This window comes from Grampus griseus (assembly GCF_964374135.1).
Source record: "Grampus griseus genome assembly, chromosome: 14".
Taxonomy (NCBI): domain Eukaryota; kingdom Metazoa; phylum Chordata; class Mammalia; order Artiodactyla; family Delphinidae; genus Grampus; species Grampus griseus.
The window spans coordinates 19,076,500-19,101,046 of record NC_139008.1 but is presented as its reverse complement, the minus strand read 5'-3'; the positions used below and the strand labels follow the sequence as shown (position 1 = coordinate 19,101,046).

The window sequence follows — 24,547 nt, the reverse complement described above, 5'->3', positions numbered from 1 at the left end:
ACACATGGTGGACAAAGCAGACACAAAGAGTGTAGACGGTGCGACTCCGTCCAAGAACCGCCAAAACTCATCTTCAGGACTAGACACCCGGGCAGGGCTAACTGAGGGAGGAGGGCCGAGGTGGACCCGAAAAGGAGCTTTGGGACGACGGAAATGTTCAAAGTCTTTAGCAGGGCCGTACTTATGCACAGGTGTAGACATTTGTCAAAATGCACCTATCTGTACTCTTAAGAGGGATGCGTGTCACTATGTACATTTTACCTCGATTTTTTTAAGGAAAAAAAATGGTTGCGTGAAACTCACAAGCTGCAGGACAGTGTGATGCCACTTAGTAAAAAAGTCAAAGGCAATTAAATATATTTTACTCCTATTCAAAAAGTATTACTCTAGTACTGCTTTTCTTTTATTGATTAAACTCTACCTTGCATATCATTCCGTATATAAAAAAAATCAGAGGCAAAGTGTGTTTTCTACGAACAGGAGCTCAGAGATGGCACCTTTAGTGCGGCTGTGATGGTGGCCGCGTCCAGGGGGCCGAGGTGGTGCAGGGCACTGGGAAAATCACGGAAGGAGAGGAGAAGAGCCCAACTCCAGCGCTGGGAAGTCATGGATGAACAGAGGCCCGAGAGGGGACAGGTCACTGGAGACGGGCCCTTTGTTATGTCCCAGGCCAGGCCTGGGCGTTGCCAGGCAGGTGTGGCCATTGAGGGGCCCTCGCAGCCCACATTGCCTAGAAACCCCTCACTGTGCTTTGATTCTTAACCTCGCGCTGGCAGCAGTGCAGTGACACTTGGCGGGATTGTCCGACTGTGCTGGACACTTTTTTCGGAGAGGACCAGGTCAGTTCTATGACCTGCTTTGACGTCCTCCTAGTTTGGTGGCCTTGGCTCCTTGTAGGCCATTCCCTGGGGCAAGTGGGTGGTACTGTGGCATCTTTCACAGGCCACATTTCTAGTTTCACAAAAGATGTGCTGAGGAAGGGAGCTGAAAATGTAGAAGTACCTGACTCTACAACAGAGGAGGTTGAAGACTCTCAGTCAGTCTTAAAATCAGAGGCTGAGAGACTTAGAATCTTTTTAGTGATGTAGACAAGAAGTATGAAGCCTCAGAGCTTCAACGAAAGCAGCAAACTGCAAGTTACAGACATCAATTACACCAGAAAGACGTAGAAATCAAACTTCTTAAAGCAAGGCAGATAGCGCTAAAGGATCAGTTGCTAAAGGTGCAGTCAGTCACCCAGATAGTAAATCTTGAGGATGGCCTCGTGCCCTCAACTCGTGTACCCTCTTCAGTGGGTTATGATATCTATTAGCATGCTTTAGGTTTCCAGAATGATGATACGGACTTTGCTGACCTAATTTGGTCACAGCAAGAAATAAATAGATTGTCAAAAGAAGTTTTAAGACTTGAGGCTGATGTCAGCCATTGGAGACATTTTGCTCAAACGTCTACAGCATTTCATTTAGATCTATAGCTTTGATGTAAATGAAATCTACAAACTGCAAAATACCATCAAGGAATTTGAACAGAATCTAAATAAGGAAATTGATGACCATCAACTTGAAATAGCAGTGTTGCAGGAAGTTCATCAACAGAAACTGGCAGAAATAAGTCGCAGGCATCAAAAACAATTAAAGGGGCTTCCCTGGTGGCGCAGTGGTTCAGAGTCCGCCTGCCGATGCAGGGGACGCGGGTTTGTGCCCCGGTCTGGGAAGATCCCACATGCCACGGAGTGGCTGGGCCCGTGAGCCATGGCCACTGAGCCTGCGCGTCCGGAGCCTGTGCTCCGCAAAGGGAGAGGCCACAACAGTGAGAGGCCCGTGTACTGCAAAACAAACAAACAAACAAACAAACAATTAAAGGACTATGAGGGAATGATTCATGATATGCAAAAAGCTATTGAAGTCCTAGCAGCTGAAAAACTAGAGTCCACCAAAAAAAATCAAAGGACTTGAGATTAGAGTAAAATATCTTTAAAAAAAATTATCTTCTGTAGAAAAGGAAAGGGATGCTTTCATTAGAGAACAAGACCAGATAAATGAAATGAACGAAAGAACTGAAGAAGGTGAGTTGCAACCTTCTCTTAGGAAGTGGAGTGATGCTGTGACAGAAAAAGAAAAAGTTCTTCCACAGAGTACATCACTGGAAGAAGTGTCCAGATAGCAACAGCCACTGTCTGTTGCTGAAAATGAAATAATGTGATTGAGTAGCTTAAAGCAGGATAAAGATCTCATGGAAGAGAACCTGAAACTTCAAAAATGAGTCCAAGTTTTAGAAAAAGAAAATTCATTATTAAATAAAGAAAAGGAAGAACTTCAATGATCACTTGTCAAATTGAGCAATGAATATGAACTCATTAAAAGAACAGCTACAGGAGACATGGATTCGGATTCAGAAGTACATCATTTAAGGTGTGACTGGGAAATCAAAGAAGGAGAAGTCAATGAGAGTACTACTTAAAAGAAGTTACTGATTTCTGAGTTAGGAGAGTTGCACAGGCAAAAACCAAAAACTACAATGCACGTGGTTTTGATGAAAGATCAGCAAACAGAACAACAAGATGAAGGAGACAGCATCATCGGTAAAGTAAAACAAGATCTAGAATATGAGAAAAAGAGAGTTCGTTAACTTGAAGATGATAAAGTGAACATTACTAAAGAGTTAGATGGGCAAAAAGAAAATTTAATTCATTTAAAAATGGAAAAAGGACAGTTAGAAGCAGAATTTTTTCAGGATGAACAGAGACTGTTGGAAGAAAGGAAGTATGAGCAAACTATTAAAGAACTGTCAAATACAGATAACCCAGACAGCTGTGCCTTACAGCTGGAGCATGAGTGTTTAATTAAACTCAGTCAAGAGAAAGACTGTGAAATATCAAAACTCAAAAAGAATATTGAGCAGATGATTGCTGAGCACAAAGAAACTAAGGAAATTTTGTCATCTAGTTTAGAAGAGCAGAAGCAATTGAAACAACTCATAAGAGAGAAAAAAAAATTTATTGAAAAACTTCAAGGAAGTTCACAGCTTTGGGAGAAGTTAGATCAATATACTCAAGCCTTAAGAAAAATGGAAATTTTACAGCAAACCATAGAGGAAAAAGATACAAGGCTTGCATCCATGAAAGAAGAAAATAGTCACCTGAAAGAAGAATTGGAATGACTGAGGGAAGAACACAGTCAAACCGCACCTATGGTTGACCCTAAAACTCTAGACACTGTTACAGAACTAGAATCTGAGGTATCTCAAGAGAGAACAGTTGAAGATAATCTTGAGGTTAAACCTCATCAAAAGATAATTGAAGATCAAAACCAGAGTAAAATGCAACTACTTCAATCTTTACAAGAGCAGAAACAGAAAAATTCCAAATACCAACATGAGCAAATGAATATTAAACACAATCAGCTCTTTTTGGCCAAAGGGGAGGAAAAGGAGAATTTGCAAAATGCAATAGAACAAATCAAAACCCAGCCACTGGAAAAATTCCAGCACACGCCAACAGAACATTCTGATACTTTTCAAGTAACAGAAGCTCAGAGTCTTAATATAGAAAACGGAAATGAAAAGCATGACTTATCTAAAGCCGAAACTGAAAGATCAGTACAAGGAATAAAAGAACAAAAATTGGAGATTAAACTTCTAATTGAAAAGAATACCCTTTTAACTGAACAGATTGATCAGCTGTCCAAAGGTGAGATTGGTAAACTAACGCAGTTTATCCAGCAAAAAGATTTGTGTCTTCACATGAAAGTATCTTCAGCTTCCTCCAGTGACCAAGATAATGGACAGAGTCAACAGCGATTGTGAGCCTCTGCTTTGGAAAGAGAACAAATATTAGCTGTTTTAGATGAGAAGACTAGGGAAAACAGCAATCTTAAAAGAGAAAACTTGAGAATGATGTGGATATAATTGTTGCCAAAGAAGCAGACCTCATGAAACTCAAAGATGCAAATACAAAACTCTCCACCAGATTTGAAAGCAGTGGTCAGGATATGTTTAGAGAAACGATGCAGAATTTGTCCCACATCATTCGAGAAAAAGATATGGAAAGTGATGCTTTAACTCAGAAGTGTCAGACTTTACTGGCAATACTGCAAACGTCCAGCAATGGTGATGAAGTGAGAGGTGTTAATATGGATCAGTCTGAGGAGCTTCTACAGGAACGTGATAAATTAAAACAGCAAGTTAAGATAATGGAAGAGTAGAAAGAGCACGTGATGGCCACCGTACAAAGTATGCAGCGTGGGTCACCCCATCTTCAGACAGAGCTTCAAAAACTTCAGGCACGGGTTTTAGTTGACAATGATAATAATTCTAAACTACAGATGAACTATACTGACCTGATCAAACTTACGATGGGAATGAAATCAAACTCAGAAACTTGGAGAAGCAAGTAGTGCAAATGCAGTTTAGCCTAGAGCAGCTTTGCAATACCAAAGATACTCTGTTAGGGATGTTTGACCTTATTTTACTACAGTCCAATGAATCACTTACATCCGAGTCAGCAGCCTCTCTGAAGGCAATGAAACCTGGTGGATTGAGTGAATCTTCTAAATTGCTCAAAGAAGAGACAGAAGAGTTAAGAAAATTAACGGAGGAAAAAGATGCAACCATTAGAGCACTCCAGGAAGGTAATCATAGATTGATTCCATTGCAGACAGTTCAGAACTAGAAAGAAAACGACGTGAACAAATGGATTCAGAAATGAAGCAGCTACGGGAGAAACAAGATGACTTGCAAAACTTACTTAAGGAAAAAGAGCTTTTAATCAAAGCAAAAAGTGATGAATTACTTTCTTTAAGTGAAAATTTCACTAATGTAGTGAGTGAAAATGAACTTTTGAGGCAGGGAGTAATCAACCTGAAGGAGAGAGTCGTCAACTTTGAACTGGATATGTGTAAACTAAAAGAGGAAAATGAAAAATTAGTAGAAACATCTAGGGAAGAGGAAACAAAATCAAGAGACAAAGATGTGGTTTTCTATGATGTGGAGAGAGCAAGAATTGGAATACGTTGCAATGAAGGAGAAGGTGCTTGCTTTTGAGTATCTTTTGAAAGAAACAGAACTCGGCAAGACAGGGGAATTAAGTCAGTTTTTAAATGCAGTTACATCAATGCAAGAAAAGACTGTTATGTTCCAACAGGCCAGAAATGAGACCATGTTGGCATTGAAACAGAAACAAATAGAAAACTGTGCCCTCCAGAGTGAGGTTCAACATTTACACGACAAAGAACTACATTTAAAGCAGGAGCCAGAGAGATCGCATAAGCACGCAGTAGAATCAGAAGTGTCTCGTAACCACGAAGCTTTGGCTGCAGAAGACAGAGCAGCTAAACTAAGAATGAAAGTCACCGCATTGGAGGAAAAGCTCCTTCTATCTTCCAATGCGAGGGAAAATGCAAATCAGCAAGCCAGTTTGCAGATAGAGTCGTTGAAGGAACAACTGAATGTTGTCACAAAGCAGAGAGATGACATTTGGCTACAGCTTTCTGTTTCCCAAGAACAAGAAAAGTAGTATGCACAAGCGCTAAGCTAACATGAGGATGGTAGTCGCAGAATGGATGGAAATAGTTGCAGATAATCTAGAAGGAAAACTAATATCGGCACAAGGACATCAGGAGAAAGTGAATGCTGCCTTGACTCTGAAGGAAGAACAAATTAAAGATCTGAAAAAACAAAATGAGGTCCAACAGGAAGTGCTGGATGATGTACAGAAGAAACTGATGAACTTACTAAGTAACACAGAAGGAAAAGTTGACAAGAGCCTCACGAGGAACCTCTTCTTGGGGTATTTTCAAACACCAAAACAACAACGTCATGAAGTGCTACAGATAATGGGTAACATTCTGGGTATTAGAAAGGAAGAAATAGATCTTTTTTTTTTTTTTTTTTTTTTTTGCGGTACGCGGGCCTCTCACTGCCGTGACCTCTCCCGTTGCGGAGCACAGGCTCCGGACGCGCAGGCTCAGCGGCCATGGCTCACGGGCCCAGCCGCTCCGCGGCATGTGGGATCTTCCCGGACTGGGGCGCGAACCCGTGTCCCCTGCATCGGCAGGCGGACTCCCAACCACTGCGCCACCAGGGAAGCCCTGGGCATCTTCTTTTAAATGCTGTTACTGATGTTTTGCCCACATATACACCTTTGCTGCTGTCACCTGGCAAGAGGGCTGGAGTTGTGCGGAAAGACCTTTCAAAGCCATAGATGATTCTTCAGCCAGAGACAACATGGCACTTTTAAGAAACCAAGTCACTGAAAAAGGCATGTATTTTGACTTTGCTTGATAAAAATACGAATACTTAAAAAAAAGTGTGTTTTAAGGACTTCAAAGATATTGACCCACCTTCAGACAGTGGTTACTTCTTGTGAGAAAGGGCATGAGTGGGGTTGAAGGCTGATCAAGGGACGCTTCAAATGGTTTTTGTAATGCTTTCATGTTTTACAAGGAGCAGGTACTTATGCAGATCTTGGGGAATTAAAACACTAACTTGCGTTAATGTTCAAAATGATAGAATACACAAGTGCATGCTCTTCATATAAGAAAAAGGGTGAACAGCCCAAAAGTACAAGAGGCATAACATTTTTAAGAATGAAAGTTCGTGATGAGGATGATTATAATTTTTGTGACTTTCTGTTTGAATAATAAAAAAAAAGACTAAAATTCACTTTTCCTGGCTAAGTCCCACTCCTCTTTTCATTGCCTGGGAAACCACTCCATTGGTGATCTGTATTCTCTCAGGCCTTTTAGAAATATATGCAGATTTATGTATATCGGAGCATATTATTCTCTAATTTTGCCAGATGTCAAGGCAACGCTTAATAGTGAATCTTGATTTCACGGCTTTATACCACAATTGACTCTTTGATAGCTTGACATCAATTTAAACCTTGGTGATGACTGAGAATTCTAAGGAGTAGGTGAAGTCCTTCCCCAGGCAGTGAAGTTGGCACTTGACCAAGAGGGAGACGTGGTCCTCAACATCATAAAGTATATGAACTCATTGATGTTCACTTGGTTGATCCCAAAGGGTCTGGGGGAGGGGAACATCTTCCAGCTCCATGGTATCTGGCAATGGACTGATGACGGGAGGCCATACCCACCTACAGGTAGGATGTGCTAGAGGGCTCAGGTTTGGCTCCACCCTGTAGCAAGGAGTCTTTGATAACCCTACTGAGCTTGTGGGAGTGTTGCTTCCATGACTCAAGGAATAATGGGCAGTTGGGTATGGAAGCTTGGGGTTTGGGAGAGACTCTATTTCCAGAAGAGCCCAGTGCATGGCCAGAAATTCCTGCTCTGATGGTATGTGATGCAGGGCCAAGGAGGGCAGTTTCTTGCATCAGAAGCCCAAGGACAACTTACAGACATCATGAGCAGTCCAGAGACTCCAGGAAGCAGGAGGGGAAGTTGCTAAAGCCGCTTCACTGAAGGAGTCTCTGAGGGCACTAAGGGGAGTGCCTGTTGATTTTAATTTAGACAGATTCTAGAGTCTGTTGTTGGAGGGACCCCCACTCAAGGTGGGCTCATTTAAAAGTAACAGCATAAATGGGCTTAAGTAAAATTTGTAAACCAGGAGTACGTTGCCTCCAGAACCCAGACAGAACTAAAAGATGGTGGACTCGTGTATCCTTAACAAGTGTGTCAAACAAACGTCTGCAAAGGAGGATGTCACAAAGGTAATGTCATACCTGTACTCCTGGAGAAAGGTGGGTGCATTTAAGATCTTGTCTGCAAAGGTAGTGTGTGATAGCAGAGCTGTTTAGTTACCCTGTGGGTAACAAGGTAAAAGTGTATTGTGCCCCTTTGGAGGTGAAGGCAAACAGGCTGAGAGAATGTTGAAATAGGCATTGAATGGAACCTAGTAGCCAAATCTATAATAGCAAAATATTTACCATATTTAAATTTAGTGGGATCCCAGGTATTTCAAGGGTACCCAGGATTTGTTTTAATCAGGTATAGTAAGACAAAGATATAGAAATGACTGTCCTGGAGGAAGTTTTTATGCCTATAGATCTAGAGAATCAGGAGGCGCAGCACACCGTGAAGGGCCCTGCCATGCCCCTTCCTCCCACTTTTTTTTTTTTTCTGCGGTATGTGGGCCTCTCACTGTCGCGGCCTCTCCCGCTGCGGAGCACAGGCTCCGGACGCGCAGGTTCAGCAGCCATGGCTCACGGGCCCAGCCGCTCCGCGGCATGTGGGATCTTCCCGGACCGGGGCACGAACCCGCGCCCCCGCATTGGCAGGCGGACTCTCAACCACTGCGCCACCAGGGAAGCCCTTCCCCCACTTTTGTTTTTTTCATCAGTTCTCGGGCCATGGGCTGCCATGGATGTGCACCTCAAAACCGTTAGGAGTAAGGAGAGCACACAACTTGCTCCAAGGGAAGATGCAGCACAGGAGAGATGGACAAGGTCACTACTTTTGCCTGAACAGCAATGACTCAGGAGGCAACCAAGGGGCCATTCTTAAATCTTCCTGGGGTCATGGCCTCCTTCCTTTCTGCAAACAACACAAGGGGTCATCCCCAGGACTGTGGTTGGCGGGGGGGTGGGGGTGGGGGTTACCTTCCCAAACAGAGTCTCTATGGCTGCCCCAAGCAGCCAGTGATGGTTATCAGGCTAGACACAATGACCAAAGAGCTAGCCCATGCCCAGTCAGTGGAACTCAAACACCCACCAGTTAGGACATTATGTTGTCACTGGTCTCAGGTAGGAGCCTCAGAGACCACGTATCACATACAAGGCACCCTTGATGGTACCTCAATCTGGGATACGGTCAATGAACAATAGTTTTTGCCTTGTTGGCAAGCATGAGACATTAGGGTGCGAAGAGATGGCAACATCCATTTGAAATAACAGAACAGGAGCTAAAGCCCAAGCTGGCCAGCAACTGGTACTTACATCCCAGATAGTAACTGCTACCTTACAAACCAGTTAAGTAGCAAAGGAGCTGGTAGTTAAAGCTGACCAACTGTCCTCAGCTGAGGTTAGACCATCCTGTTTGTGACGCCAATTGTCTTACTCACCTATTCTTCAATCCATCAGTGAGAGATTCCCTCCGTAAACTAATGGGATTGGCTGAACACATGACGTTCTACACTGAAAGATGGGATGAACAGCAGTTTACAAGTCACATTTACCCACAGCCCAAGAGAGGACACCACTCACCAAGCAGGGCCACGTGGGGGATTACACTTGGAACAGAGTGAACAAGTAGGGGCTTGGGAGGCAGACTTTGTAGTAACAAGAGGGTGGGGACAAGCCCTGGTTCCCACAGGAGGGTGTGATGGGCTCGTTTGGATAATTCAGTGGGCTGATAGGGAACTGAAGCCTGCTACTCGGGAATAAACAGGCACTGTGTCTGGTTCCTGTGATAAGAAGGATCATATAGCTAGGGGACCTCACATGTGGGAGAAGAGGTAGTGGGGAATTGCAGTTAGACCATTTGAGGCCCTCTCAATTTTACTAGATGTTAAGACAGCTCTCAATATTGAATTTTAATTTCAGGCCTCATGCCACAAGAATTTATTAAAAAGTATTTCTTCCTTGAACTAATAATTGAGTTCAATAATGTCACAGGATTCAAAATAAAGACAACAATCAATTGTATTTCTAGATACTAGCAATGAACATGTGGACACCAAAAAGTAAAACACATTTACAGTCACTAATAAAAATAAAATAATTAAGTGTAAATCTAACAAAACATGTCCAGGACTTGTATACTGAAAACTCTACAACAGTGGTAAAAGAAATCAAAGATCTAAACAAATGCAGAGATATACCACGTTCATGAATTGGAAGACAAAGAATAGTAAACATGTTAATTCTCCCAAAATTGATAGATTTAATGCAATTCATATCAAAACCCAGTAAGCCTTTTTTTTTTGTAGATATAGGCAAGTTTATTCTAAAATTTTATGGAAAGATAAGGGAACTAAAATAGCTAAAATAGTTTTGAAAAAAGTAATAAAATGGGAGCAGTCAGTCCTCTCCATTTCAAAACTTATTATATAGCTGTAGTAACCAATACTGTGTAGTATTTGCAGAGGGATAGACACATAGATCAATGAACAGGGATCCAGAAATAGTCCCACAAAAATATGCTCAACTGATTTTTTAAAATAAATTTATTTATTTATTATTTTTGGCTGTGTTGTGTCTCCGTTGCTGCACGCGGGCTTTCTCCAGTTGCGGCGAGCAGGGGCTACTCTCTGCTGCAGTGTGCGGGCCTCCCACTGTGGTGGCCTCTCCTGTTGCGGAGCACGGGCTCCAGGCATGCGGGCCTCTATAGTCGTCGTGCGCGGGCTTCAGTAGTTGTGGCGCGCAGGCTCCAGAGCGCAGGCTCAGTAGTTGTGGCGCACGGGCCCAGTTGCTCTGCAGCATGTAGGATCCTCCCGGACCAGGGCTCAAACCCATGTCCTCTGCATCGGCAGGCAGATTCTTAACCACTGTGCCACTAGGGAAGCCTGCTCAACTGATTTTTGACAATCGTGCAAAAGCAGTTCAAAGCAGGAAAGATAGCCTTTTTAACAGGCCATAGCTGTCTATGGAAAGCTTGTGAAGAAATCACAGGCCAAAAACTTAGAAAACTGGACCAGCCAAGAAGGAAGACAATGATTTGATTGAGGTTCTACCAGGTAGTGATGGGCGGGGAGGGATAGTGTGCACGCAGATCAGGATGAAAGCTGCAGGTGTTTATTTCATCTTTCTGAATTCAGCCTCTTCTGATTGATCCATCACAGGCTCTGCTGATTTTCCCATCAGCCCCACACTGCAAAGTCAGGTCACCCCTAACTGAGCATATAGTGTTCCAGACAACATTAGCCTTCCCAATAGCAAAATTCTCAGGCTATACAAGGTAGCAAGATGGCCCTCAGTAGCTTCAAAGGTACAGCCTCCCGGGTTCAAGTCTGCCAGAAAAGAGAGCTCTTATAGACTTAACAACTTCCATTCAACTCCTGGGATTCATTCTGATTGGACCAACCTGGTCACCACCACCACATCACACACACACTCTTGAAGTGTAGCTAGGGTGATTTTGTGTATGATTGGCCAGGCCTTGGTAAGGTTCCACCCCCAGTGTCAGGCACAGAGCCTTACCTGATCCATGTGGACTAAAAGGAGAATGTGGTTCTCCATAATAAACTCTGGTTGTTGTTATTGAAGAAAGAATACTGAATAGCCAAAGTGGCAAACGTCCACTCTAGCCTCTCAGGGAGAAGTTTCATGGTTAGAGCCCAGCTATTTGCTCCCAATATTAACTAATGTTCAACAGGACTTTTAAACTCTAGTTTCTCTTTTCTTGACTTTATCAGGGGATGCAGATTAATCGTCAGTGAACTTTCGCTGGGACGTTGTTCATGGCCACCCCAGCGTAGTCTCATATTTGGAGGTATTATGCAGCTTCAGATGGCTAAGCTTTGCCATTTCCAGATTCCACTCCTGTATCATAAAGTTCCAGCGCCTTGACCAGGAGCTCAAATGGAATGAGCTACCCCTGCCTGCAGGAAGCCTCTGGGGTGACCCCTCAGTGAAAAACTGACCAAAGTCCTCTGAAGCACCAGTTTTTCTGAATCAAACTCTCAGCAGAGATCAGAGATGTTCTTTGCTCATCAAACAAGAGAGGAAGAAGGCTCCACCTTCTTCTAGTCCCTCAGCCTCACCATCCAGACCTATGGAATTGATGTCTTATACTACTGCTTGCTGTGGACCCACTGTTCTTGCCCACTGACACCCATGGACTGTGTACACTGCCAAGTTGGGAGACTATGCGTGTTCACTGGTTTGCATTACCCTCTTGCCAAAGGATCACTCAGAGAAAGTGGTGTATTTCATCTCATCACCACTCCCCCTGGCAAAACTCCCTAACCTCAGCCTTCCCCACTGTCATTTCTACTTTGGTTATCAATGGGCTCTTGTTCCTCCACTGAATACTAAGCAAGGATTTGATAACTGATCTTGCCCCGAGATATGTGTACTGGGTTTTTGTTGTCCTTTGTTTACTTTGCTTGTGTGTGTGTGTGTGTGTGTGTGTCTGTGTGTGCGTGTGTAAGACTCAAGGTTCTTCAAGTTTGAGTATATCCATGCTCTGCTCCTGACAGATAATGAAATGGAACATGCAAACACACTTTAAAAATTTTAGTTAGAAAATGTTTTATTGGTGGCGCAGTGGTTGGGCATCCGCCTGCCAATGCGGGGGACACGGGTTCGAGCCCTGGTCCAGGAAGATCCCACATGCCGCGGAGCAACTAAGCCCGTGTGCCACAACTACTGAAGCCTGCGTGCCTAGAGCCCGTGCTCTGCAGCAGGATAGGCCACCGCAGTGAGAAGCCCACGCACCCTGTGCGCTGCAACGAAGAGTAGTCCCTGCTCGCTGCAGCTGGAGAGAGCCCGCGTGCAACAACAAAGACTAAACGCAGCCAAAAATTAAAAAAAAGTTAAAAGAAAAGAAAATGTTTTATAATAAGTCTAGTACACAATATATGAATATCTTGAATATGTATCATAGTGAAACAAACACACGTGAACCTACCTCAGCTTTAGAAATTATTGAAGTTGGGGCTTCCCTGGTGGCGCAGTGGTTGAGAATCCGCCTGCCAATGTAGGAGCCACGGGTTCGAGCCCTGGTCTGGGAAGATCCCACATGCCGCAGAGCAGCTGGCCCCGTGAGCCACAGTTACTGAGCCTGCGCGTCTGGAGCCTGTGCTCCGCAACGGGAGAGGCCACGATAGTGAGAGGCCCGCGCACCGCGATGAAGAGTGGCCCCCGCTCGCCGCAACTAGAGAAAGCCCTCGCACAGAAACGAAGACCCAACACCGCCATAGATAAATAAATTAATAAATAAAAATTAAAAAAAAATTATTGAAGTGTCTATATACCCCTTCCCCATTTCGTTTCCCTGGAGGAGTGTCCTACCCTCCTCCCTAAAGGTCACAAGGAGCCTAACTTCTGTTTTTCTCCACTCATTCCTTTACTTTTCTGTATATTATTACCATATATGTTGTTTTTCTAAATAACATTAGTTTTGCTTGGATTGAACTTTACAAAAATGTTATCTATTTCTTCTTTCACCGAATATCATGTTTTTGAAATTCAGACACTGATGCTTGTAACTGGTAACTCTAGTTCGTTCATTTTCACTGCTACATAGTTTTCCATTGTATTCGTTTTCCACATATTCCTTCCCCCACAACATTTCAAAGGCGATTATGTGTGCAAAGCTCTTCGCCCAGTTCCTGGGGTAGAGTCGGCACTCAGTAAATACTTGTTCAATTTCTGAATGAGACTGAGCCCCAACTGACTGTAACACTGACACTTGTTTTTCTGTCTGGATTCTCTGCCCTTTGCCCCAGTGCTGAGAATCCTTCCAGCTCTTCCGCTCTGAGTTAACTACAGTTATAAAATTTCGTGACTAGCAATAAGAAACCCTGTGGCGGGGCTTCCCTGGTGGCACAGTGGTTGGGAGTCCGCCTGCCGATGCAAGGAACACGGGTTCGTGCCCCGGTCCGGGAAGATCCCACATGCCGCGGAGCGGCTGGGGCCGTGAGCCATGGCCGCTGAGCCTGCGCGTCCGGAGCCTGTGCTCCGCAGCGGGAGAGGACGCAACAGTGAGAGGCCCGCGTACCGCGAAAAAAAAAAAAGAAGAAAAGAAACGCAGGGGCCTCTCAAAGCCCCTAAGACTACAATTCCCGGAGAGCATTGCGGTGCCCTCTTACGTCAATTTCAGTTTACTTTCTCCCTCCGGGTACTTCCGGGTTATGTGGGCGGGGCCAAGGGAGTTGTCCAATGGGCACCTCCATGGGCTGATGGGGCGGGGAAATTGTCCAATGAGCGTCTTCGCAAAGGATCTAATCAGCGGGCAGGTTGCTGGGGCAGCCGCCGTGGGCGGCGTCACTGAGCCGCGCCAGGTGAGCCTTGTAGAACCCAGTCCGTCTCTACTACCTTGTCCGGGGCTCGCTCATTTTCCCGGCGTCCGTCGACCCCGCTTCCATGTCACCGGTGGACGCAGCACCCCGACACCTTCACGCCCATGGCCACTAGCCTGAGGAGGCCCTCTTTCACCACCTGTTCTTCCCCTACCGACACGGACGACGAGGGCGTGCGCGGCACTTGCGAAGATGCTTCTATATGCAAGAGGTGACTGCCTGGCGTGGGGTTAGGGGCTGGCATCTCCGGGGGGCTGGGGCCTAGGTGGGAGGCGGGCCTGTGTCTAAGGAATACGCTTTTACGCCAGAAGTCACCCGTCAACTCGTGCGACATCTGTGAAATGCTCAGAGCAGGCATTCATCTACTTAACTCATAATTATCTAATTTTTGCTGTGGGCCAGGCACGGTACAAGCCCGCGGGTACCGTGCCTGGGATACGGCGCTGAACCAGGCAGACGTGGACTTGGCCTTCTCGGAGCCAGGGTCTTGCTGGAAACACACTTGAAGCGAGTAATAACTACAGTTTTGATAGGTTATGGGGAGAAGTGCAGGTTCTCCCTCTTTTGTAGGTTACATTCCATTGGGACTTGGCGTGATCCCCATTGTGCACCTGAAACTCAGGTCAGTTAAGGGGGGAAATGACCTGTCCAGGGTCACATAATATTTGTGTGCAGAGCCAGTATTTTCCAGAGAGCTTTCCTGTGTGCTATTGGAGTCTGCACTTTTGCGGGTGTAGTGGGGGCTATGTGGGGGGCCGTTGCGAGCACAGGTATGTGTCACGTACCAGAAAGCAGGAAAAAGAAAGCATGAGACTTGAGTGTATGCCACTCATTCATTCATTCAACAAAAATTATTGAGGGAGTTACGTGGCGGTCCAGTGGTTAGGACTCTGCACTTTCACTGCCAAGGGCGCGGATTCAGTCCCTGGTCAGGGAACTGAGATCCCACAAGCCTGGCAGCGTGGCCAAAAACAAAAAAAGAAAACCCAAATTATGGAGAGCTTATTTCCTTTTGTCTGGTTGGTGGGTATTCAGTGATTGAGAACCCATGAAGAAGATTGACATGGTGTCTGAACTCACCCCCTAGTTGGAAAAGACAGGAAGCAAATAATTACCCAGGAAGTAATATAATTACAATTTTGTGTTTAATGCTGAGAAATACAGTGCGCCATTAGAGTTTGAAATTTAGTTGATAATGTTTGAGCTGAGAACAGATGACTTTAAAAAAGAAAGAAAATAGGGATATAGGAGGGTGTTCAGGCAGGTCAAGGAAGGAGTATGGACTGTTTGAGGAACTGAATGAATGCCTTGGAAGCTGCGGCCTTGTAGGGACCTGGTGGGGAAAACAAGTTTTGGGTTAAGGTTTGAACTTTTTGTAGGTCTTGGAGACTAAGCATAGTGATTCAGAGCATGGACTCTGGAGCCAGACTGTCAAGATGGGCCATTCACTAGCTGCGTGAACTTGGGCAGGTTACTAAATCACTCTGTGTCTCAGTCTCTTGATCTGTAAAGTGGGGATGAAAATAATACCCACTTCATAGGTGCTTGTAAAGATGAAATGATATTAAATATTAGTAAAGCACTTAGTGTAGTGTCTGGCGTGTAGTACGTGTTAGTGGTGGTTGATTAAATAAATAGATAAATACATTCATAAGTATTAAAGGCTTGAAGGCAGTCCCTGGTGAAATTTGTGAGCTTAAATGAATTATACCCAACTGTATTTCTTCTCCAGCTTTTGATCTCTGTTGACCACATCCGTAGCATTATTGAATTAGAAGCAATTTTTCTCATATTTGACTGCTGTTTGCTAAGAGAATCAGAAGTGCCGTCAGAATTACCAGAGAGAAATAAAATACTTTTCAGTAGCACGTTAGGGCTAGGTTTACTTAATATTTATTGGTAATACTTGGCTCATTTAATATTTGTTGGTAACATTTTTGGCCAACTTGCCTACATAAAGCAAATTAGGTACTATATATAAAATAGATAACTAATAAGAACCTACTCTCTAGCACAGGGAACTCTACTCAATACTTTGTAATGACCTCTATGGGAAAAGAATCTTAAAAAAGAGTAGATATATGTATATGTGTAACTGATTCACTTTGCTGTACAGCAGAAACTAACACAACATTGTAAATCAAGTACAATAAAAATTAATTTAAGAAAATAAAGCAAATTAGCTAGGAAATAGTTCAGACACAAAAGTACAGAGAAATAGTATAACCAGAGCATGCCTTTCCTTGGCTCTCTGTTGGATGGTTTTTATAATTTCACCTCTTCTCTGCCTCAGTTTCCAATGCCCTTGGTGTCTTCAGACATCTCAACGTCATAGGGGAAGTTTGGATTTGGAACTGCAGAGAATCTAAGGCAGTAGTTCCCAGCCCAAACTGCACACCAGCAGAGCCTTTGGAGCTTTTAAAAGAAACGCAGATACTCAGGGCCGACTCTAGATCCACTGAATCAGAATCTTCTGGGGTAGGTTCCCAGGCCGTAAAAACCAGACATGTTTGCCATCTGGATGCACTTCATCAAAGCTTTTTTTGCACTGGGTTTTCTCTCATCTGGAAAAAACACGCAAAGAGATGGTGAGAATCCATAAGTTAATGTTTTAAGATATTTTGCAGGATTTAATAACTTTCAAGTTCTGTTGATACTGTGACCTGCACCTTCACTGTAACATATGAAACCCTTAAGTCTTGTCAAGAAGTCATCTTATTAAATAGGAATTCTTTGTGTGAATTGTGGGCCTGTTACTCTCTTTCTGCCTTAGTTTTCTTATCTTTATAATGGGGATAATAATGGTAACTTGCCTTTTAGATATGAGGATTAAATGAGATAATCCATGCAAAGGTTAGCACAGGATCTGGCACGAAGTGAACCCTTCAATAAATTCTTATTGTTATTTTGATTTTTCCTCCAGTCTGAATATTATTTGTTTGAAGTTACTGAAATAGCTGTGGGTCATGCTGGTTCCTGCTGCCATGAGTTACAGCTGTAAGATCCCTAAAATAATGTTCAAAAAGCCGATTAGCTCCCCAGGGCTCCTACAATTCTGTTATTTCTGTTTTAATTTGCTCCCTCCTTTTGGTTTAGAGCCCCTCTGCAGATAATAATGCTGTTATCGGTCTCAGAGGGTTGTTGTGAGGCTTAAATGTGGCGTGCTTCCAAGAGTGCTTGACACACGGTAGGTGTTCACAATTGGTAGTTGTTGTCATCATCACTGCCCCATTGTCACCAAATCATCATCATCATCGTCATCACCACAGACTCCGTCACTCCTACAGTCCAACAGTTAGAACGCTTCTGATTGGATATATTAGGTTTATGCCTAATAACTCCCATTTGATTCAACAGCTATCTATAGTGCACTTACCAGGATGGCTAACTCACCCCACTCCCCAGTCCTCCTTATCTTCCCCATCATGCTGTGCCCCTAAGTCAGTTCCCCACTCATTTTTACCCTTGATCGCACCCCTCCTGCAGCCCCCACTGTGCCCTCTGAAATTACCACTCCATAATCATCCCCCACCTCTATTTCCTTAGCCTCTCTTTAGTCATTCCGTCCCTCTCTTTGTATTGACGCCGGCCCTTCCCTGGGGATATCCTTTTCTTGAAGCCAAGTTATGCCTCTGTTTTCTCACACCCTGGATATCCTAGAATCAGGAGGATCAGAATTTGTGTCCTCACTGCTCTTTGTCCCCTCACCCCATTTCTTTGAGACCCACGTCCCCAGCATCCTCTCCTCCATATTACTGTTTTTTACCTTCTGCTGGTTATTCACCTAATTCATTGATGACTTGGGTATCTGGCCCACAGGCCTTCCTCTCTGCCTCAGTTCTTGCCATCATCCTAGTTGACTTCCTAGCGTGCATGTGGAGGACCCAGTGTTCACGCGGGAACGCTTATTTTCTTGAACACCTCATCTGCAGTGATTACCTCTGCTCATCCACCTCTGTCACCGTTCCCGCCACGATCCCCTGGATTTCCATCCCGGTGCTGCATGCACCACCTCACAGATGAACAGTGCAGCGCCCTTCAACCCCAGTCTCTTCTTTCCAGCACGCTTGATCAGTTGTTTCTGCTCTGCCCTCAGCATCTTTCTCCTCAGGACCTCCATGGTTTTCTCCAGCCTTTAGACACTTCCATGTAGGCTGCTACCTCTTAACTGAGCTTCGAGTTCATAGCCAATCCTTCAGTAGTTCTCTTGGCAATGGCTTTATTTCCCTTGCCCTTAATCCTAGTAAACCCAGACCTTGGTTGAACCAGACTCTCCGTTTTCGCCCGGAATACTGGTGGTAGAAATCACACAGCAGGGTGGCTTCGTACTGCTGGGATTTCGTGTCAGCCAGCCTCTCCTGTGCCCTTACAGGACCAGCTCATTCCAGCGTGATTCTCTGGCTAGCTCACTTTCCTATTCTCCAGTGTTTTGAGTGTAAAATTCGTAATAAAAATGAAACATTAAAAAGTTGATAGAGGGCTTCCCTGGTGGTGCAGTGGTTGAGGGTCCGCCTGCTGATGCAGGGGACACGGGTTCGTGCCCCGGTCCGGGAAGATCCCACATGCCGCGGAGCGGCTGGGCCCGTGAGCCATGGCCGCTGAGCCTGCGCGTCCGGAGCCTGTGCTCCGCAACGGGAGAGGCCACAACAGTGAGAGGCCCGCGTACCGCAAAAAAAAAAAAAAAAAAAAAGTTGACAGACATTTTATTTTAGAATTGCCTTATTTTCCAGCCAGTGGGAAGTTTTCTTTTTCATCTATGAATTTGAAACTTTAAAGTTATTAATCTTGGGAAAGCGGATGAAATCCCTGAGTTAAAATAGGAGGCTCTTTTTAAGTTAAGGGAGCTTTGGGGCCTATCCGTAAGGGGTGTTAGAAAGAACTTACAGGATTTGGGCTTCAGTTGGGTAATTTGGGGGAGGGTTCAAGGAAGCAGAGATTTGCCCGGGATTGGGTGCTCACAGGAGGCGGGGACAATTTTGTGATTGGGTAGCTCAGTCTTTTCTAGGAGGAGGTGTGTCTGACTTTTCTAGAGTCACTCTGTGATTCGTAAAGAAGCCACAGTTGCTCATCTCAGCCAGGAGAGAGGAGTGTTTGGGACCTGTGGCTGGCATGATGACCTACCTTGGTTTTGTCTGTTAGACAAAATTATGAAGGGGTCCTGTTTTGTCTCAATTCGTCGCTGTTGTAGTGCGACCTTGTGCTGCTGGTCCTGCGAGATTGTTTCTGTCCAACAGTAGGACAGCGTGGCCTCTGTGAGCACCAGGCAAGCATCTAACTGCAGTGAAGCCTGGCTCGTGGTACCAGGCCAACTCCTAGCGGTCAGCACTGGTTTTCTTATTTTCACAGGGGAGGAGAGGTGAGTCTTAAAAAGGCGAATAGGTGTTTACCAGGCAGAAGAAAAGAGCAGGAGCCAAAGAACATAGAGATCAAAGCTCTTAGGGGAAGTGTTAGGGGAACTTGACCTTGGATGGGCGCTGGGTAGCAAGAGTGAATTCTGGAGAGGTTGTCAGAGAACAGAATGGGGAAGGTCCCAAGGGCTTTCAAGTTGGGGAACTGACATGATCTGGGTTTGTGTTTTAGAAAAATCCCCAGCAGCTGTGCAGCAGATGGGCTGGTGACAAAGGGAAAGTCTGTTCCCTTTTCCTTCCCGACGGCCACAGCCCTCGCTCACCTGATCTGTTGCAACACGTCCTTATTGTTCTACCTGCTTCTAGTCTGGCCATCTCCCCTGTCCAAGTGTTTATGCCGTGGCCAGGGTGATTTTTTCAGAATCACAAATCTTATCCTGTCACTTTGCTACTTGAAACTTTTTGATTCTCCGTCAGCCACAAGATAAATAGCGACACGCCTCACCTTTCCTGATCTGATCACGCTACCCTGGATCTGATCCTTGCCAGCTGAAAATCTCCATTTGGATTTCTCAGAATGATCTCAAATTCATTATTTCCAAAACTGCACTCAAGATCACCTTCCCGAATTTTCCTCCACGCCACCCCACCCTCGCAACTCAGTGGGTGATGCCATTGTCCCCTCAGTTAGAGTAAAAAAGGTAGGAGTCATCGTGGAGCTGCCCTTTCACTTACCCCCTGTGAGTGAAATTCATCTATGAATTTGAATCTATGAATCAATCACCGAGACCTTAGATTGTGTCTGCAAAATGTTTCTGGAATCTACCTCCTTTCCTCCACCTCTGCGGCTGCCGTCTCAGTCCACGCTCAGGTCATCCGTGGTCTGAGCCGTGACACCCATCTGCCAACTGAGCTCCCCAAGCATGCTTACGTCCCCAAGTCCAGTTCTCACACTGAAGCCAGAGGTTTGCAGAAGGCACATGGGACCTTGTCACTCCCTAGTTTAATGGCTTCTTGTTGCTGTTAGAAAAAGAGCGACGTTTCTCACATGGTCCGCCCGGCCCTGCGTGCTCTGTCTGGCTCCTCCAATCTTGCTTCCCCCAGCTCTTTCCTTCTCGCCACCGTCCTCTCAGTTCCTCGGGCGAGACCTGTTCCTGTCTTTCCTGGGGCCTTTCAGCCGGCCATTCCCTCCCGAAATGCTTTCTCCCACCCTTCCTTGTCTGATCAGCTCCATGTCATCCCTCAGACTGATGCCTTCATTTGATATTCGTTATTGAGACCGTGCTCAGTTTATGGAGACCCTGTTCTAGTGTGGATGCAGAAGTGAATGAAACAGACAAAAACGGAGCTGTCATGGGGCATGTATTCCAGTGGAGGAAGCAGCCAGGAAGCAAACGAGCAACATATCTGGCACGTGAGATGGTGGGCGATGCTGTAGGAATGTTGGAAGGCCACGTGAGCCGGGATGGCCAGGGACGGCCCCATCGAGAAGGTCAGTGCTGGGGAGGGAGGGAGCCCTGAGGATGGACTTCTGGGGAAGCAATGTCCCAGGCAGAGTACAAAGGCCCTGTGAGGCAGGAGCTGGCCCTGCCTGTCCCAGGAGCTGCAAGGCCGGCTGAGTGAGGGGGAGACGAGCTCTTTTAAGGACTCAGCTTTCACTCTGAGTGAGATGGGAGCCGCTGGGGGACTTGGAAGACAAAGGTGACTTGGGTTTGAACAGGATCCCTTCAGCGTCTCTGGTGAGAACAGACTGTAGGGGGCAGCATGGAGGCAGGGAGATGTGCTCTCAGAATACCCCAAGTCAGAGATGCTGGGGGCTTGGCTCAGGATGGTAGCGGTGGAGGTGCTGGGAATCCGTTAGATTCTGGATACACTGAAGGTCAAGCTGATAGAATGTACTGACGGATTGGATGTACGGTGAGGAGTCAAAGATGACGCCAAGATTTTTGGCTTATCTCAGGTGTGGCTCCTTCCAGGAGGCCTTTTTGGCTCCTGCAGACAAGATGTAGCCTGTGTTCCATGTTCTCGTAACACTCCGTGCGTCTCCTTTGTGGTCATCAGCCCAGTTGTAGTTCAGACATGCTGTTTAATGTCTGTCCCTTCGACCAGAATGAAAACAACACAAAGCAGGGACCTGTCTACCTTAGTGCCATTCGCATTGTAGACACACAATAATTATCTGTCGGATGGCTAAATTGATTAGACCCGAATGCAAATGCTCAAGATTATATTTTCTGATGAGGTCTTAAAAATTCTGGTTTTCTGTTTAACTGGTTTTCAGTGGTCCGTATGTGTTAGAAGCCAGACCAGGGGCTGTAAGGCTGAAATTCTACTGTGCAAATAATAGAAGTTCATCTGATTTCTCAACTGAATCGACAGATGTCCCCCGCTACCCCGTCACGAAAGCAGGACACAGGATCACCTCTCAGGAAAGCCAGCGTTTTCCCGAGGGCCCTGGCCTCTCCAGCACACTGATTGCATCTTCACAGCTATGCCCCAGAGAGCAGGGCTAAGATTTTGATCTGAAATACTTTGAAGGCAGGTGCCAAGGTACTTTCCACTCCCAGAGACGACATGTCACTTTAGAACTAGAACATACTGTGGAGGATACGTTAGCTGCCAACCTTGCCATCAGAAAGGTCAAATAAACTGGGGATGTTTTATCGCCCCCATTTTTTTTTTTTAATAAAAGGAAAACATTAGATTTTGGAAAACATTTGCGAAAGGTAAGTGATCTTAGATCTCAAATAGTAATATCACATCTTTTTTTTCCCCCTCTCTTAAAAGCTTAATTTTTTAAATGAGAAAGGTGAGTACAGTTGACTCTTGAGCAAGATGGGTTTGAACTGCACAGGTCCACTTAAGCAGGCAGAGTGTTTTTTCATTAAATACCATTCTACACGATCCAAAGTTGTCAAATCTGTAGATGCGGAACCGAGGATACAGAGGGCCAACTGTAAAGCTGCCTGGATTTTCTACTGCATGGGGGTCAGCACCCCTAACCTCCACGTTGTTCAAGGGTCAGCTGTACTTTTTCCCCACTCAAGAGCCTACTGTGAACATATTGTACATGTAATTTCACCCAGATCTGCCTCATTCTTTTTATTGGCTGCACAGTATTCTGCAGTGCGGTTGTACCTTATTTGACTGTTCTTTTGGTCAGCATTTAGGTGGTTATGATTTTGTTCTTAAAATCGTGCTGTGGGGGCTTTCCTGGTGGCGCAGTGGTTGAGAGTCCGCCTGCCGATGCCGGGGACGCGGGTTCGTGCCCCGGTCCGGGAAGATCCCACATGCCCCGGAGCGGCTGGGCCCGTGAGCCATGGCCGCTGAGCCTGCGCGTCCGGAGCCTGTGCTCCGCGGCGGGAGGGGCCACAACAGTGAGAGGCCCGCGTACTGCAAAAAAAAAAAAAAAAAAAAAAAAATCGTGCTGTGATGAGCATCTTTGCACACGTGTTTGAGTTTTCCCGTGAGACAGATTTCAGGGGAGAAGCTTCTGCAAGATGGTCCTCCAAGGAGGTGATAATCCGTTTCCATTCTTAACCTATGGTGAACGGAGATGCTAATCATGGAACATTCTCAGTCTCTTAGATTGTTCACCAACTGGCAGGTGGAAGATAACACCTGTTCTTAATTTGTATCCTAAAATCACGAGTGAGACTGAGCATTTTTTGACTGCTCACACACTCATTGATATTTTCTGTGTGAATCCTCTCTCCCACGTTGCTGTCCTACTGGGTGGTTGTCTTTTTCTTGTTCGGTTATTTGTATTTTTATTATTGATTTGTAAGAACCTTTTGTATCTGGAATAGTAATCCTTTACTTTGGTATTCGTTGCCGCATTTTCTCTCAAGCTGCTGCTCGTCTTTCAGTATAGCTTGTACTGTACGTTTCATAATACAGAAATGGTGACGCTTTAGGGTATAGAATCTGACAATCTAACTTTATGGCTTGTGGTTTTGGGGTAAAGCTTTTAAAGGCCATTCTCAATCTTTATAACATTTTCTTTTAGCACTTCTATGGTTTTGGCTTTTATGCTTAGATCATTCATCTATATTTATTATTTTGGACATTATAAGGTAGCAGTTTTAACTTAATTTTGTCTCAAATTATTAGCCGTTTGTTCCTACATCATCTATTGAATGGTCTTATTTCCCCCATTGATTTGAAATGTCACTTGTATACTAAATTCTTATATATACTTTAACACAGCAGTGCATATGTCATTCTTTTTTTTAATTGAAGTATAGTTGATTTACAATATCGTGTTAGTTTCAGGTGTACAGCACAGTGATTCAGTTATACATATATATATGTGTGTATATATATATATCTATATTCTTCTTCAGAGTCTCTTTCCTTATAGGTTATTACACAACATCGAGTATAGTTCCCTGTGCTTTACAGTAGGTTCTTGGTTGTCATTTCTTGACTTCTAGTTGAAATCGCTTTTTTTTTTTTCCATTTTGATGTCTGAAAGTTTTCGACTCACAAAGTTACTCAGCTGTGAATTGATTCAGAGCTCCCACAGCTTGCTTCACAGGGTGAGGATAGGTTTGTAGCAGGGTTATCAGAATTTTTTTAGTCTGTTTGAGCAGCTGTGCTCTGGGAAGAAAGCAAAGGAAGGGATACTAGCAAGAGCCATGTGTGTGTCTGAATCTGCCCATTTTCGTCAGGAAAGCAGTAGCTTTTTGGGAAGCCCAACCCTGTAGACTTCTGTGTACTTCTCATTAGCCATCATTAGGACACATGGCTCCACTCCTGGGTGCAGGAAAGTGTGGGGAGGTAAGAATTTCCAATAGGGCAGATTGATGCCTCAAACAAAATTGGGGTCCTCTTAGGAAGAAAGGGTGAATGGATATTGGAAAGGGAACTTGGAGGATGTGCTATATCCCTCACCTTTTTTTTTCCTTCTGGAATTTCCTCAGGTATTCTTAGGAGAGAAGGGGAATGGGGAGAGGGAGATAATTTATACAGAATAAAATGTTCAGTTTGATGAGTGTTGATAGTTGCATATATCTATGTACCACCACCCGAAACAAGATACAAAATATTTCTGAAACTCCAGAAAGTTCCCTTATCTCTAGTTAGTCTCATTACCACTCCCCCGCCCCCCAGCAACCATTTTCTGTTTCGGGCTACCATAGATTTGCCTATTCTTGAATGTCATATAAACAGAATCATACAGTATGCATTCTTTTTGTGTCTTTCACTCAAGATGTTCTTTGAGATTCATCCATGTTGTACACGTTGTCAAAGATAAACACCCATTGTCACAGATA

At 44.8% G+C, this 24,547-nt stretch overlaps 1 protein-coding gene and 1 pseudogene across 2 annotated transcripts in view; both read left to right on the top strand.

The window, feature by feature from the left end:
- Window positions 1-4: 4 nt before the first annotated feature.
- On the top strand, window positions 5-11,324 carry LOC309832264 (thyroid receptor-interacting protein 11-like; annotated as a pseudogene). Its single transcript has 6 exons — window positions 5-91; window positions 874-1,618; window positions 2,364-2,449; window positions 2,636-4,386; window positions 4,503-5,847; window positions 11,311-11,324. The product of its transcript is annotated as a thyroid receptor-interacting protein 11-like (transcript).
- Window positions 11,325-13,884: 2,560 nt separating this feature from the next.
- Window positions 13,885-24,547, top strand: part of LCMT1 (leucine carboxyl methyltransferase 1) — a 53,363-nt gene continuing 42,700 nt past the window's right edge. Inside the window, exon 1 of the mRNA XM_082671425.1 lies at window positions 13,885-14,131. Within this exon, the coding sequence (XP_082527551.1) occupies window positions 14,025-14,131 (107 nt within the window). The 5' untranslated portion in view covers window positions 13,885-14,024. The remainder of the gene's footprint in view (window positions 14,132-24,547) is intronic.